Here is a 17170-nt window from a genome sequence, read left to right as displayed (position 1 = left end):
AAAGTATTATGTGACCCTCAGTGATGCCCCAGGACAGAGATTTTATCAAAAACACCACTACAGGCACATCTTAGGCTGACTGTGCTGTCCTGATTGGTGCTGCTGGTGTTGGTGAATTTGAAGCAGGTATCTGTAAGAATGGGCAAGACCCGTGAACATGCCCTTCTGGTTTACACACTGGGTGTAAAACAACTGGTTGCTGGTGTTGAAAAAATAGATTCTATAAGCCACCCAGAAAGAAGAAATACAAGGATACAGCCAGAAGAAATACAAGGAAATTGTTAAGGATGTCAGCACCTACATTAAGAAAATTGGCTGCAACCCTGACACAGTAGCATTTGTGCCAATTTCTTTTCCTTTTTTTTTTTTAAGATTTTATTTATTTATTCGAGAGAGAGAGAGAGAGAAGGAGAAGCAGGCTCCATGCAGGAAGCCCGATGTGAGACTCCAACCCGGTTCTCCAGGATCAGGCCCTGGGCTGAAGGCGGCGCCAAACCTCGAGCCACCCGGGCTGCCCCATTTGTGCCAATTTCTGATTGGAATAGTGACAACGTGCTGGAGCCAAGTGCCAACATGCCTTGGTTCAAGGGATGGAAAGTCAACCGTAAAGATGAGAATGCTAGTGGAACACACTGCTTGAAGCTCTGGATTGCATTCTGCCACCAATTTGTCCCACTGACAAGCCCTGTATCTGCCTCTCCAGGACGTTTACAAAATTGGTGGTATTGGGGCACCTGGGTGGCTCAGTGGTTGAGTGTTTAGCTCAGGTCATGATGCTGGGGTCCTGGGATCAAGTTCTGCATCAGGCTCCCCGCAAGCCTGGTTCTCCCTCTGCCTGTGTCCCGCAAGCCTGGTTCTCCCTCTGCCTGTGTCTCTGCCTCTTTATCTGTGTCTCTTGTGAATAAATAAAATATTTTTTTTAAAAGATTTTATTTATTTATTCATGAGAGACACAGAGAGAGAGGTAGAGGCACAGGCAGAGGGAGAAGCAGGTTCCATGCAAGGAGCCAGATATGGGATTCGATCCTGGGTCTCCAGGATCACACCCCGGGCTGCAGGCGGCGCTAAACCGCTGCGCCACCGGGGCTGCCCAAATAAAATATTTTTAAAAAAAGAACATAACTGGGCAGCCCCTGTGGTGCAGCAGTTTAGCGGGACCTCCCTGGGATCAAGTCCCACGTCAGGCTCCCTGCATGGAGCCTGCTTCTCCCTCTGCCTGTGTCTCTGTCTCTCTCTCTCTGTGTCTCTATGAATGAATAAAATCTTAAAATAAAAAAGAACATAACTGTTAAAGATATGCATTGTGGCAATGTGACTGGTGACAGCAAAAATGACCCACTAAAGGAAGCCGCTGGCTTCACAGCTCAGGTGATTATCCTGAACCATCCAGGCCAAATCAGTGCTGGATAGGCGCCTGTGCTGGATTGTCACACAGCTCACATAGCTTGCAAGTTTGCTGAGCTGAAGGAGAAGATAGATCATCGTTCTGGAAAAAAGCTGGAAAAAAAAAAAAAAAAAAAAAAAAAAAAAAAAAAGCTGGAAGATGGTCCCAAGTTCTTGAAATCTGGGGATGCTGCCATTATTGATATGGTTCCTGGCAAGCCTATGTGTGTTGAGAGCTTTTCTGACTATCCTCCTCTGGGCCATTTTGCTGTTTATGACATGAGACAGACGGTTGCTGTGGGTCTCATCAAAGTAGAGGACAAGAAGGCAGCTGGAGCTGGCAAGGTCACTGAGTCTGCCCATAAAGCTCTGAAGGTTAAAAAGTATCCCTAATACCTGCCACCCATTCTTTTTTTTTTTTTTTTAAGATTTTATTTACTTATTCATAAGTAAAGGCAGAAACATAGGCAGAGGGAGAAGCAGGCTCTCTGCAGGGAGCCAGAAGTGGAACTTGATCCTGGGATTCCAGGATCACCCCCTAAGCTGAAAGGCAGAGGCTCAACCACTGAGCCACCCAGGCATCCTGCCACTCCATTTTTTGTATATATTATTATAGTTAATTTGCCAACATATAGCATAACACCCAGTGCTCATCCTGTCAAGTGCCCCCCTCAGTCCTGCCACCCAGTTACCCCAAACCCCCTCCCACCTCCCTTTCCACTACCCCTTGTTCGTTTCCCAGAGTTAGGAGTCTCTCATGTTCTGTCACCCTCACTGGTATTTTCACTCATTTTCTCTTCTTTCCCCTTTATTCCCTTTCACTATTTTTTTTATATTCCCCAAATGAATGAGACCATATAATGTTTGTCCTTCTCCAATTGACTTACTTCACTCAGCATAATACCCTCCAGTTCCATTCATGTCAAAGCAAATGGTGGGTATTTGTCGTTTCTTATGGCTGAGTAATATTCCATTGGATACATAAACCACATCTTCTTTATCCATTCATCTTTCGATGGACACCGAGGCTCCTTCGCAGTTTGGCTATTGTGGAGATTGCTACTATAAACATTGGGGTGCAGGTGTCCTGCCGTTTCACTGCATCTGTATCTTTGGGTAAATCCCCAGCAGTGCAATTGCTGGGTCATGAGGCAGTTCTATTTTTAACTCTTTGAGGAACCTCCACACAGTTTTCCAGAGTGGCTGCACCAGTTCACATTTCCACCAACAGTGCAAGAGGGTTCCCCTTTCTCCACATCCTCTCCAACATTTGTTGTTTCCTGTCTTAATTTTCACCATTCTCAATGGTGTGAGGTGGGATCTCATTGTGGTTTTGATTTGTATTTCCATGATGGCAAGTGATGCGGAGCATTTGCATTTTCTCATGTGCTTTTTGGCCATGTCTGTGTCTTCTTCTGTGAAATTTCTGTTCATGTCTTTTGCCCATTTCATGATTGGATTGTTTCTTTGCTGTTGAGTTTAATAAGTTCTTTATAAATCTTGGACACTAGCCCTTTATCTGATACGTCATTTGTAAACATCTTCTCCCATTCTGTACGTTATCTTTCAGTTTCCTTGACTGTTTCTTTTGCTGTGCAGAAGCTTTTTATCTTAAGTCCCAATAATTCATTTTTGCTTTAGTTTCCCTTGCCTTCATAGATGTATCTTGCAAGAAATTGCTGTGGCCAAGTTCAAAAAGGGTGTTGCCTGTGTTCTCCTCTAGGATTTTTTTTTAAAGATTTTATTTATTTATTCATAGAGACAGAGAGAGGGGCAGAGACACAGGCAGAGGGAGAAGCAGGCATCATACAGAGAGCCCGACATGGGACTCGATCCAGGGTCTCCAGGATCACACCCTGGGCTGCAGGCAGCACTAAACCGCTGCACCACCAGGGCTGCCCTCTCCTCTAGGATTTTGATGGATTCTTGTCTCACATTTAGATATCTCATCCATTTTGGTTTATCTTTGTGTATGGTGTAAGAGAATAGTCTAGTTTCATTCTTCTGCACGTGGCTATCCAATTTTCCCAGCACCATTTATTGAAGAGACTGTCCTTTTTCCAGGGGATGGTCTTTCCTGCTTTATTGAATATTAGTTGACTATAAAGTTGAGGGTCCACTTCTGGGTTCTCTATTCTGTTCCACTGATCTATGTGTCTGTTTTTGTGCCAGTACCATACTGTCTTGATGATCACAGCTTTGTAGTACAACCTGGAAGCTAGCATTGTGATGCCCCCGGCTCTGGTTTTCTTTTTCAATATTCCCCTGGCTATTTGGGGTCTTTTCTGATTTCACACAAATCTTAAGATGATTTGTTCCAACTCTCTGAAGAAAGTCCATGGTATTTTTTTAAAAGATTTTATTTATTTATTCGTGAGAGACAGAGAGAGGGAGAGAGGCAGAGACACAGGCAGAGAGAGGGAGAAGCAGGCCTCATGCAGGAAGCCCGACATGGGACTCGATCCAGGGTCTCCAGGATCACGACCTGGACTGAAGGCGGCGCTAAACCACTAAGCCACCCGGGCTGCCCAGTCCATGGTATTTTGATAGGGATTGCATTAAATGTGTCAATTGCCCTGGGTAGCATGGACATTTTCACAATATTAATTCTTCCAATCCATGAGCATGGAATATTTTTTCCATCTCTTTGTGTCTTCCTCAATTTCTTTCAGAAGTGTTCTGTAGTTTTTAGGGTATAGATCCTTTACCTCTTTGGTTAGGTTTATTCCTAGGTATCTAATGCTTTGGGGTGCAACTGTAAATATGATTGACTCCTTAATTTCTCTTTCTTCAGTCTCATTGTTAGTGTATAGAAATGCCACTGATTTCTGGGCATTGATTTTGTATCCTGCCACACTGCCGAATTGCTGTATGAGTTCTAGCAATCTTGGGGTGGAGGCTTTTGGGTTTTCTATGTACAGTATCATGTCATCTGTGAAGAGGGAGAGTTTGACTTCTTCTTTGCCAGTTTGAATGCCTTTTATTTCTTTTTGTTGCCGGATTGCTGAGGCTAGGACTTCTAATACTATGTTGAATAGCAGTGGTGAGAGTGGACATCCCTGTCGTGTTCTGATCTTAGGGGAAAGGCTCCCAGTGTTTCCCCATTAAGAATGATATTTGCTGTGGGCTTTTTGTACATGGCTTTTAAGAGTCTCATGCTCTACCGACTGTACATGGCTTTTAAGATGCTGAGGAATGTTCCCTCTATCCCTGCACTCTGAAAGTTTTTTTTTAAATTTTATACTCAATTCTTACATGCCAATTTTATTTTATTTTTTATTGGTGTTCAATTTACTAACATACAGAATAACCCCCAGTGCCCGTCACCCATTCACTCCCACCCCCCGCCCTCCTCCCCTTCTACCACCCCTAGTTCATTTCCCAGAGTTAGCAGTCTTTACGTTCTGTCTCCCTTTCTGATATTTTCCACACATTTCTTCTCCCTTCCCTTATATTCCCTTTCACTATTATTTATATTCCCCAAATGAATGAGAACATATAATGTTTGTCCTTCTCCGATTGACTTACTTCACTCAGCCACTCTGAAAGTTTTGATCAGGAATGGATGCTGTATTTTGTCAAATGCTTTCTCTGCATCTATTGAGAGGATCATATGGTTCTTGTTTTTTCTCTTGTTGATATAATCTATCACATTGATTGTTTTACGAGTGTTGAACCAGCCTTGCATCCCGGGGATAAATTCCACTTGGTCATGGTGAATAATCTTCTTCATGTACTGTTGGATCCTATTGGCTAGTATCTTGTTGAGAATTTTTGCATCTGTGTTCATCAGGGATATTGGTCTATAATTCTCCTTTTTGGTGGGGTCCTTGTCTGGTTTTGGAATTAAGGTGATGCTGGCCTCATATAACGAGTTTGGGAGTTTTCCATCTCTTTCTATCTTTCTGAACAGCTTTAGTACAATAGGTATGGTTTCTTCTTTAAATGTTTGATAGAATTCCCCTGGGAAGTCATCTGGCCCTGGATTTTTGTGTCTTGGGAGGTTTTCGAAGACTGCTTCAATTTCCTCCCCGGCTATCAGCCTGTTCAGGTTTTCTATTTTTTCCTGTTCCAGTTTGGTAGTTTGTGGTTTTCCAGAAATGCATCCATTTCTTCTAGATTGCCTAATTTATTGGTGTATAGCTGCTCATAATATGTTTTTAAAATCGTTTGTATTTCCTTGGTATTGGTTGTGATCTCTCCTTTTTCATTGGTGATTTTATTAATTAGAGTCTTTTCTCTTTTGTTTTTAATAAGGCTGGCTAATGGTTTATCTATCTTATTAATTCTTTCAAAGAACCAACTCCTCGTTTGTTGATCTGCTATCCCATTCTTAATCAGTGGTGGAAGAACGGTCTCAGAAATGTTTGTGTCAATTGGCCATTTAAGTTTAACAGTAAAAGACTGGTTAATGATAACAATGCATTGTAAAACCTTCAAAAGGAAGGGAGAATGTTTTGTGGACCGTTTTTTGTTTGTTTGTTTGTTTGTTTTGCATGTGTGCGGCACTTTTAAGTTATTAGTTTTTAAAATCAGTACTTTGGGATCCCTGGGTGGCGCAGCGGTTTAGCGCCTGCCTTTGGACCAGGGCGCGATCCTGGAGACCCAGGATCGAATCCCACGTCAGGCTCCCGGCATGGAGCCTGCTTCTCCCTCTGCCTATGTCTCTGCCTCTCTCTCTCTCTCTCTGTGTGTGTGACTATCATAAAAAAAAAAAAATTATAAAATCAGTACTTTTTTAGGGGCCCCTGGGTGGCTCAGTCGGTTAAGTGTCTGCCTTCATCGCAGGTCATGATCCCAGGGTCCTGGGATTGAGCCCCTGTCAGGCTCCCTGCTCAGCGGGGAGCCTGCTTCTCCCTCTCTTTCTGGCCCTTCCCACCTACTTGTGTTGTCTCTTTCTCAAATAAATAAATTTAAAAATCTTTAAAAATAAAATCAGTACTTAAAAAAAGGATTTTATTTATTTATTCGTGAAAGACACACAGAGAGAGGCAGAGACACAGGCAGAGGGAGAAACAGGCTCCACGCAGGAAGCCCGACGCAGGACTCGATTCCTGGTCCCCAGGATCACACACTTGGCTGAAGGTGGCGCTAAACCGCTGAGCCACCTGGGCTGCCCAGTACTTTTTATTTGTAAAGGACTTGACCAAAAATCTGTCACAGAATTTTGAGTCCCACTAAAACAAATGTTTGATGAGAATAAAAAAATCATTACACTCTAGAACTCCAAATTTTCAAAAACATGTTCGTACTGCTATTTCTTGATTTTTCAGTTTTAGATTTTTCTCCTCCTCCTTCTTCTTCTTCTTCTTCCTCCTCCTCCTCCTCCTCCTTTTTCTTGTGGGCTCCATGCCCAGCATGGAGCCCAATACAAGGCCCGAACTCACCACCCTGAGATCAAGACCTGAGCTGAGATCAAGAGTCCACACTTAACCAACTGAGCCATCCAGGGGCCCCAGGTATTATTATCTATTAACTTCCAACTACAAAAGATGAGGATTTACATCATCATGTGTTACTCCCCAACATATAGTTCTACCCTATCCTCCTGATATAGTTATTATATAATATTTTTTATTGAAGTATAATTAACATAAAAGTGCTCTGCTAGTTTTAGATGTATAATACAGTGATTCAACAATTCTGTACATTACTGTGTTCATCAAGGTAAGTGTGTTATTATTAATCCCCTTCACCTATTTCACCAATCTCTCCACCCACATCCCCTTTGGAAACCATGAGTTTGTTCTCTGCATTTACATCTCTGCGTTTTTTTTTTTTGTTGTTGTTGTTGTTGTTGTTTTGTGGGCTCTTTGCCTCCGCATAGTGCACCCACCTCCCTTTCTGCCTCCACTGCCACCCTGGTGCCCGTGGAAAAGCTTGTTGGGGGGGATCCCTGGGTGGCTCAGCGGTTTAGCGCCTGCCTTTGGCCCCGGGCATGATCCTGGAGTCCCGGGATCGAGTCCCAAGTCGGGCTTCCGGCATGGAGCCTGCTTCTCCCTCCTCCTGTGTCTCTGCCTCTCTCTCTCGCTCTCTATCATGAATAAATAAAATAAATAAAGAAAAAAAGAAAAAAAAGGAAAAGCTTATGGGGAAGGGCGGCAAAAAAAAGAAGTTCTGAAGTTTACCCTTTTTAAAAAAAAAAGATTTTATTTATTTATTCATGTATCCGGAGAGGTGCCTGGGTGCCTCAGTAGGTTAAGCTACCATGTTTGGCTCAGGTCATGATCTCAGCATCCTGAGATGGAGACCCGCATCCACAGAGCTCCACATGCCACCTCCCTCATTGATGATTCACTTTTCTACTGCATGCATTGAGACCCCCCCACTCCATGGCTTGAGCCCCACATACGTAGAGCCTGGGCTTTCTGCTCAGTGGGGAGTCTATTTCTCCCTCTCCCTCTGTGCTCTTTCTCTCTCAAATAAGTAAATAAATAAATAAAATCTTTAAAAAAACCCTCATTTATCTGCAATATTTTATATGAGTTCTTGAATAAAATTTGGGAACCAAAAAATAGTCTGTTTTTTGGGGTCTCTTCTTCATTTGTTCATTTGTTTTATTTCTAGAATTCCATGTATGAGTGAAGTCATCAAATGGTATTCGTTCTCTGTCTGACATTTCGTTTAGCATTATACCTTCCAGGCCCATCCATGTTGTCGTAGATAGCAAGATCTCATTCTTTTTTATGGATGAAAACTATTACATTGTGTTATATACCACATACACCACAACTTCTTTATCCGTGGATGGATACTTCGATTGCCTCCATATTTTGGCTATTGTAAATAATACTGTAAACATAGGGGTGCATATATCTTGTTGAATTAGTGTTTCTGTTTTCATTGGGTACATACCCAATATTTATTTATTTCAGAGAGAGAGAGCAAGAGCATGCATGAGCTGGGAGGGGGGAGCAGAAGGAGAGGGAGAAGCAGACTCCTAGTTGAGCAGGCAGCCCAATGTGGGGCTTGATCTCAGGACCCTGAAATAATGACGTGAGCCGAAAGCAGATGCTTAACCAACTGAGCCACCCAGGTGCCCTGATTTTTAATTTTTTGAGAGGCCTCCATACTGTTTTCCACGTCAATTTGCATTTCTACCAACAGTTCATGAGGGTTCTTTTTTCTCCACATCCTCCCTAACACTTGTTATTTCTTACCTTTTTGATTTTAGCCATTTGACAGGTGTGAGATATCTCATTGATCTCATTTGATTTGCATTTCTCTGGTGATTAATTATTGAATCATAATGTTAGCTAAATCAGCTTTTAGATTATCATCAATATTTACTCAGAGCTAAGCCAGTCTATATTTCTCTTCTTATACACATTTATTTTTATTTTTAAAAGATTTTTTAAAATTTTAAAAGATTTAAAGAAATTTATTTATTCATGAGAGTCACAGAGAGGCAGAGACATAGGCAGAGGGGAAAGCAGGCTCCATGAAGGGAGCCTGATGCAGGACTCCTCCCCAGACCCGGGATCATGCCCTGAGCTGTAGGCAGACGCTCAACCACTGTGCCACCCAGTGCCCCTATTTTTTTTTTTTGTTTTTGTTTTTGTTTTTGTTTTTTTATTTTTATTTATTTATGATAGTCACACAGAGATAGAGAGAGAGAGAGGCAGAGACATAGGCAGAGGGAGAAGCAGGCTCCATGCACCGGGAGCCCGACGTGGGATTCGATCCTGGGTCTCCAGGATCGCGCCCTGGGCCAAAGGCAGGCGCTAAACTGCTGCGCCACCCAGGGATCCCTGCCCCTATTTTTTTAAGTGTTTTATTTATTTATTTATTTATTTATTTATTTATTTATTTATTTATTTATTTATGAGAGAGAGCAAGAGAGAGAGCATGAGCGGGGTAAAGGGCAGAGGGAGAAGCACCCAATTGTGTACCCAATTGTATGATGAATAGAGGAGAGAAAGGTATTGGTTTGTTGGGGAGAATTCTTACTGTTTGAAATTGAGATTTTTGCTTTTCCTGCCAATTTGCATTACAGGTGTTTCTGAGTCTAGAATACCTTATTTTGACTTCTGTGGGTCAGAGTTGGGAAAGAATTCAGTTGGTTTTATTTTTTTATTTTTTTTTAAATTTTTATTTATTTATGATAGTCACACAGAGATAGAGAGAGAGGTAGAGACATAGGCAGAGGGAGAAGCAGGCTCCATGCACCGGGAGCCCGACGTGGGATTTGATCCCGGGTCTCCAGGATCGCGCCCTGGGCCAAAGGCAGGCGCTAAACCGCTGCGCCACCCAGGGATCCCAATTCAGTTGGTTTTAATATGAACTTCAACCAAATCTGTTTTAGCCCTACCCTTCCCTTATCTTCAAAGGTTCATTGTGCTTCCAAATTCAGAATTTTTTGTGTGGTTCTTTTTTTTTTTATGATTTTATTTATTTATTCATGAAAGACACAGAGAGAGAAAGGCAGAGACGTAGGCAGAGGGAGAAGCAGGCTCCAGGCAGGGAGCCCGATGTGGGACTCGATCCTGAGACCGAGGATCACGCCCTGACCCAGGGGCAGGTGCTCCACCACTGAGCCACGCAGGCGTCCCTTTTTGTGTGGTTCTACTGTAAATCAGTTTGTCTCTCAATCTCTGGCAGGCAGTTAGGTTTCAGCTTTCTCCTCTCTTCTAAGATGATCACTTCTACTCTACTGGGATCTCTGAAGGGGATCCCAATAATGGCATTCCTGCTTCATGCAGGGGTGCTGAACAAGTTGAGAGATAAAGCAACAGGCAAATATGAAGGTAAACATATCGACTTTATCACTGTGGGAGGCTAAATTGGAGGTGTACTTTGTCTTTCTCCTTTCTTTCTTTCTTTCTTCTCTCTCTTTCTTTCTTTCTTTCTTTCTTTCTTTCTTTCTTTTCTTTTTTTTAGATTTTGTTTATTTATTTGAGAGAAAGAGAGTGGAGGGAGGGGCAGACTGAGAGGGAGAAGTAGACTCCATGGTGAGCAGGGAGCCTGATGAGACACGAGGCTCCATCCCAGGACCCTGGGACCATAACCTGAGCTGAAGGCAGATGTGTAACCAAGTGAGCCACCCAGGTGCCCCGGAAGTGTACTTTAGTATGAGAGTTTATGGGCCTGCTAATTGTGCCCAGAACCAGACAGCCTGGACTGAGGCCTACTTCCCCATGGAGGAGCAAAGCAGAATTACGTGTCTGACAAAGACTTCCTCTTCCAAGAGCAAGGAGGATGGAACAGGGTGGAACACTCCACTTAGAGTGGGTGAATAAAGGAATAAGAGAGGCCCAGTCCTACTGCCTGAACTTTTTCACAAGAAGTAAGACATCAGGAGTAAGGAAGCATTTCTGAACTACATGGTACATCACTTTATAGATGCTAAGATTTTGTTGAACTCTCTCAGCTTTCCTTTCTTTCCTCACTCTATCTTTTGGGTTAGGTCTTTAAAAAATTTTTTTGAGATATAATTGATATGCAATATGATACTACTTTTAGGTGCCTAATATGATATAATATAATATAATATAATATAATATAATATTTGTATATTTGTGAAATACTTACCATGTATGTAATTAACATCCATCTCCACACAGTTACAAATTTGGGCTTAGGTATTATTCTTTCGAAGTTATTTTAGTAAGGTTTGGTAAGAAATGAAAGTAAATATGTATATTAAATTCTCTGCCTCTTTTTTTTTTTTTTTTTTTTTTTAAGATTTTATTCATGACTGAGAGAGAGAGAGAGAGAGGGAGAAGCAGGCTCCATGCAGGGAGCCCGACGCAGGACTCGATGCCAGGTCTCCAGGATCAGGCCCTGGGCTGAAGGTGGTGCTAAACCACTGAGCCACCTGGGCTGCCCGAATTCTCTGCCTCTTAAACAGAGGTTTCAGGTTAGTGTTTTGAAAGTAATTTTGTTGCCAGGGTTACAAATTTCTTTTAAGACAACTATTTATTACTTGTGCTACTAGGTGAATACAGTGATGCAATAATTCTTAGATTGCAAAATCTCTAAATCATTTGTATTTGCTATTGCAATATGTATTTATTTTTGGGAGACTTACTCTGACAATTTTGTTTGACTTTGGTTAATGTTAAAACTAGGTTGCATAATGTTAACATATAAAGAGGTGACTCAAACTAAAATATCTCAAGCACAAATTTTAAATTTTTGTAGATATTCCATCAAATTTTGCTTTCACAGAGCAATAATAAAAAATGTACTGTAATAATATATATGCTTCCCACTTCAGCATTTACTAACAATCCTTAAAGTGAAAAGGATCCCAAATTAAAGAAAGAATGGAGTGCCTGGGGTGGCTCAGTCAGTTAAGTGTCTGTCTTCAGCTTAGGTCATGATCCCAGGATCCTGGGATGGAGGACCCCTGTGGATCTCCCTGCACAGTGGGGAGTCTGCTTCTCCCTCTCCCTCTGCCCCTCTTCCTGCTTGTGCTCTCTCTCAAATAAATAAATAAATAAATAAATAAATAAATAAATAAATATCTTTAATTTATTTATTCCAGGGATCCCTGGGTGGTTCAGTGGTTTAGCGCCTGCCTTTGGCCCAGGGCGTGATCCTGGGGTTCCAGGATCAAGTCCCACATCTGGCTCCCTGCATGGAGCCTGATTCTCCCTCTGTGTCTCTGCCTCTCTCTCTCTCTCTCTGTGACTCTTATGAATAAATAAAATAAAATCTTTAAAAAATTATTTATTCTTGGAAAATGTAGGGTAGCTCAATTATAGTATTCATAGTGTTAAGAAAATCTTTTCTAAAAAAAAATCTGATAAGTATCTTCAACTAAGGCTTAATAGAATAATCAAGTTTACTTATTAGTTACCCTGGAGTTTTTGTATCTTAACAGGCATCATAACAGAATATCTATTTGTGGCATTTTGGGCATCAGTAGGGCATAAGAATGATGTTTCAGGGAGCAGAACATTTTGTGCAACTACGAATTAAACAGGATTATAATGGTCCCCTTTGGAAAATGATTTTTTAAAAAAAGATTTTATTTATTTATTTGACAGAGCGAGCGAGTGAGAGAAACAGAAAGAGAACAAGCAGACAGAGGGAGAGGGAAAAGCCAACTTCCTGCTGAGCAGGGAGTCCAACGGGGCTCCTCTATCCCAGTACTCTGGGATCATGACCTGAGCAGAAGGCAGACACTTAACCAACTGAACCACCCAGGTGCCAATGGAAAAAGATTTTAACTTTGATCATAGGAACTGGATTTGAGATTCATCTTTACAAATTACTAATCTTGGGATGCCTGGGTGGCTCAGCGGTTGAGTGTCTGCCTTCGGCTCAGGGCATGATCCTGGAGTTCTGGAATCGAGTCCCACATTGGGCTCCCTGCACGGAGCCTGCTTCTCCCTTTGCCTGTGTCTCTACCTTCTTTCTGTGTCTCTCATGAGTAAATAAATAAAAATCTTTTAAAAAATTACTATTCTTAGGACCTTGGGTATACCCTTGTTTAGTTATCCATTGTAATAAATCACCTCAAAACTGAGTAGTTTAAAACAATAGTCATGCTTGATTTACTCAAGATTCTAGAGGGAATAAGTCCTACCTTCCTGAAGGAAAATCTGGGTGGTACACCATTGTGGTCACCACAGGATTTGTGGCTTTTGGTAGAGAGACACAGCCTTCTTGTAACGACTTGGCATGAAGGAGATGGGGGCTAAATACTCCAATGTCAGTCCTCCAGACTTCCAATCTCCTGCCAGTGCCCTCTCCCACGGACCAAACCCAGAAGTCATAGGACTCTGTGGGTTTTGAGTCACAGGGCAGGGTGGAGAAGGGGGAAGAGTAGATCTAGAGGGGCAACAGAAGATATTCAGCAGCAGAAAACAAGTTTAGTTGTTGAACACTAAAGGCATGTTGAGTTAAATAATATCCTGATGCATACTTCTTATTTGTGGATTAGAGGAGTGTTGGAGCCACCCTCTAATTCATTCCCTTCCTTGCTCCTTTGCTTTCATCTACCTCCTGATAACTTCACTTTTCATTCTACCATTTAAAATAAACTCTGGGGATCCCTGGGTGGCGCAGTGGTTTAGCGCCTGCCTTTGGCCCAGGGCTCAATCCTGGAGACCCGGGATCGAATCCCATGTCGGGCTCCCGGTGCATGGAGCCTGCTTCTCCCTCTGCCTATGTCTCTGCCTCTCTCTCTCTCTCTGTGACTATCATAAATAAATAAAAAATAAAATAAAATAAACTCTGCCTCATTACTTCAGCTTAAAGCATGTTCTAGTTCATGAATTTGGCTTTTCTCCTGACTCTTATTTTTTCATCCTTCTTTTAGTATCATATACCCATCTCCTAGTCTGGTAATGTTCTTCAGCCAACCTCTTCCCAGGCATCTTTCTTTCTATACAGCAGCCCTCTGGAGAATCTTTCTTCCCCCAGCCTCTTATCCTGGCTCCTTGATTAAGACTAGAAAGATCTGGTTTCAAGGTATTGAAGTAAGGCACATTGAGAGATGACATGAGAGTGAGAGCCACGGGTGGGGAAGGCTCCCTTTGGTGGATCCCTGTCTACAGTGTACTTTCTGAAGCTATTATCCAGTGGTAAAATGAATTCATGGCCTTTCCTCACATTCCTTATTTCCAACATAGTCTCCCATTCCATCTAATGTGTTCTGATATAAAAGTCCCACCATTTAACCTCAATAATCATCTATTCCTTGAAACTCTTTGGCTTCCATGCATTTTTCCCCTGAATTCACTTTTTTTTTTTTTTAACCTATCCCTCAGTTTCTTTCACTACTTTGGTAGACGATCCCTCTCACCTCTTTCCCCTCAATCTTTTATCCCTTCCTTTCTTAAAAAACAAACAAACAAACAAAAAAACAAAAAACCTCTTCCTCAATCTGTTTTTTCATATCATCCTGGCTTCCTTTAGCCTGTGTTAAAACAAACTTAACTAATGCCAAATTACCCCCCAGAGATGTCATTTTTTTCCCAAAAGCTCTCCCTCTTCCCCTCTGTATTCATCTTCACAAAATTTGCTTTTCAAGAATACAAAGGAAACACTTCTCCAGAAGAAGACAATCACTATTTTGTTTTCCTTTAAAGTATTTCACATGCTAACTACGAAGTGTTTACATTTTAAATGTAAGCCTAATTGAAGAATTGTGTGCCTATGTGGGAGGAGGAGGGGCGCGGTGGTAAAGTGGTGAGTGGTGAGTCTGTTTGAAACCCTAGTCTCTAACCCGAGAAACTGAAAAAATAGTAAACAAGCACTCCACTCTGAGGTTTGGACTAATTCACTCACTTTCTTCTCGAAATTATTTAGTTTTTTTTTTTTTTTTTTGGTATTTATCTTGAGAATAGTGTAAGGGAATGAAAAGGACAAATTTAAGCAAGAACTAAGAAGTTAGACTCTTAAGACAAAATTAAAAAAAATTCTTATCTCACTCTTTTGTATCCCCACATTCAGTCTTTTAAAAGCACGTTTAACCTACAGATATCCATGGAAACCAACCAAAGGGAAATTAGAAAGGAGAGGCATTTCAGTACCAATTCTATGCGAATTGATGTTTGATTTTCATTAGTCCAGCACTGTTTTTCCTCCAATGTCTTAGTGTTTATTACAGCAACAATTACCTCAGTAACAAATCCTCCAGGGTAGTTTTGTTTAAAGGTGCCTAACTTATACACTTCACCCAACTGTTTTCAAAAGTGTTCAGTCCTTCATGTTGCAAATTAAAATACTATTTTTATCTCGGCTCTGGTTCTGCAGCAGAAGCCTGTCCCCAGCAGGGCAGGGCCAGGAAAGCTCCTGTGCACGTTTAAATCATGTGCACGTTGCTGTGCATCTCGGCCACAAGGTGCTTTAAAACTGCCAAGAACCGGTGCATGCTGTGTGCCAAATGATCAGTCCTGCGACCTGGACACAGAAGAAGGATGGATGCTTTCTCCCTCCCTCTCACACTAAAAACAAAACAGAAAAAGCAAATCCAGCAGGCATCAAAACCTTCCGAACGCCTGGGGAAAGCGCGCCAATCACACAAAGAAAAGGAGGGGGGCTACTGGGATTCAAAATCCTTTCCCCAGGACGAACACCCTCCCTGACCTATCGGAGTTAACTGCGCGCTCGGTCGCAGCCAATAGGCATGGCGCTCCGGGTTCAGGCCCACCCTGCAGGCTGACGGACATTCACGCAGCCCAATGAGACAGCGCGATGCTGGAGAAGGAACCAGTACATTAGGGAGGGGGGCGGAGTGTAGGCCAGGGGGTTGGCGGTGCCGTGTCATGGAGGCTCAGTCAACGAGCAGCCATTGAAGGGGAAGGAACTGTGGCGTGCGTGTGTGTGTGCGCGCGCGCGCGCGTGTGTGTGCGTGTTTGTGCGTGCGTGTGAGTGCGCGCGAGTGTGTGGACGAGGAGGTGGGGGCGGCCGACTTAAGAGTCCCAACTCCTTGGACTCCATTTGCTATTCTCTTCTTTCTCCCCCACACCTATCTGGAGGTAGTGGGCGTTTATATTTGCGTTTCTTTTCATTCATTTCCAGATCTTTTACAATTTAAGGGTTGGGGGTAGTGGGAAAGGCAGGAAAGGGTCAGGGAAGGAGTAGTAGCAGCCGAGCAGGAGGAGGACATGGAGATGAAGAAGAGGATTAACCTGGAGTTAAGGAACAGAGCCCCGGAGGAGGTGAGATGACTCAGCCCCCTCCCCTTCCCCGCCAGACCTGGATTCGGAGGGTCGGGTTCTGGGGGTCCCGGTGGCTGTGCGGGGAGGGGTCATGAATGAACCCCCGACTCGGGTTAGGGTTAGTGGGGAATATTTAATTTTAAGTGTAAAATCATTAAAATCTTCTATTTAAAATGGCGAAGGGTTTGAAGTTTCTAGGGGCGTTTTTGTGTGTGCCTGGGGGCTTAGCCTCCGCAGCTTGTCCTCGAGTCGGAGTCCCGGCCTGGAGGGGCGGGACGGGTGCCGGGGGGCCGCTCTTTGGTTCTGTCCTGCGCTGGGGCAGGCGGCGTGGGCGCGACCCCCAGTCCCACTCGCCCCTGCCGCAGCCGTCGTCGCCTGAGAAGTTAGTCCAACTTTTCTGCGATGCTGCCAACTCCTCCTTTCTTCTTAGGGGCGGGGGGTGTGCCCCGGTCTCGAGGCCCCGGGTGTCCGGCGCGCCGGCCGGGGTCCCCTGCGGAGGATGAGGTCGGCGGTCGGCGCCCCCGCGGCCTCCGAGTCCTGGGACCGAGGCGGGGAGGGCGCGCGGGGCGGAATCCTCTTGGTCCCCCCCGCGCTGGGACGGTATTCGGCGTGTCATGTCGTCGCGGCCGCAACTCCGAATTGGAGCCCGGGAGGAGGAGGTGTCACAAAACTCAACACATGGGTCGTAGTAGTTCTGTGCTTTAAAGATGGATTCGGCGAAGCGAAATGATGCGCTCCTGCCGCTGTCGCCTTAGTTAAAGAGACGGGCTGGGAGGGGCCACGTGAGGCTGGTAGCGGTCAACTTCTGGGGGGTCGGACCAGGCGTTTCCGCCTCCCGGTCGAGGGCGCCTCCCGGGCTGGCCCAGCCCTCCCCGCCCGAGGCCAGGCGACCCCGCTTCCCCGGCGGAGCCCCCGCCCCGCGTGCGTTTTCCCGCGGGTCGGGGCGGCGGGCGGCGAGAGCGGCGAGGGTCTCGGTGACTGCGGCCCCCGAAACAAACACTGGGAGCGGAATAGCAGGGATCGGGCTGTTTTCGCAGGGGTGGGGCGGTGCTGTGCACACCAGTGCTGGAGGCGAGCGGGTCTGCTGCTGGGATGTGCGGCGGACTGGGCACCCGAGGTCTTCATGCACTTATTTATTTTTTTAAGCCTTCGTTTCCCTGGAATTGGCA

General features: G+C 44.0%; 1 protein-coding gene across 4 annotated transcripts in view; it reads left to right on the top strand.

Annotated features, from left to right (window-relative positions):
* The window catches only part of ANP32E (acidic nuclear phosphoprotein 32 family member E), a 44077-nt gene that overhangs the window by 11689 nt on the left and 15218 nt on the right, over positions 1-17170 (top strand). The window contains exon 2 of one of the 4 annotated variants that reach the window (XM_049095883.1): positions 11068-11242. In XM_049095883.1, coding sequence (XP_048951840.1) covers positions 11117-11242 — 126 coding nt within the window. In that variant the 5' untranslated portion in view covers positions 11068-11116. Of the gene's footprint in view, positions 1-11067; positions 11243-15571; positions 16002-16821; positions 17119-17170 lie in introns of those variants that run through there. The other 3 variants (XM_025453156.3, XM_049095885.1, XM_049095884.1) reach the window with 3 other exon arrangements.

This window comes from Canis lupus, chromosome 17 (assembly GCF_003254725.2).
Source record: "Canis lupus dingo isolate Sandy chromosome 17, ASM325472v2, whole genome shotgun sequence".
In the NCBI taxonomy this organism is placed as follows: Eukaryota; Metazoa; Chordata; class Mammalia; order Carnivora; family Canidae; genus Canis; species Canis lupus.
Note: the sequence above shows the minus strand (reverse complement) of the source record. Positions and strands in the feature narration are given on the sequence as shown.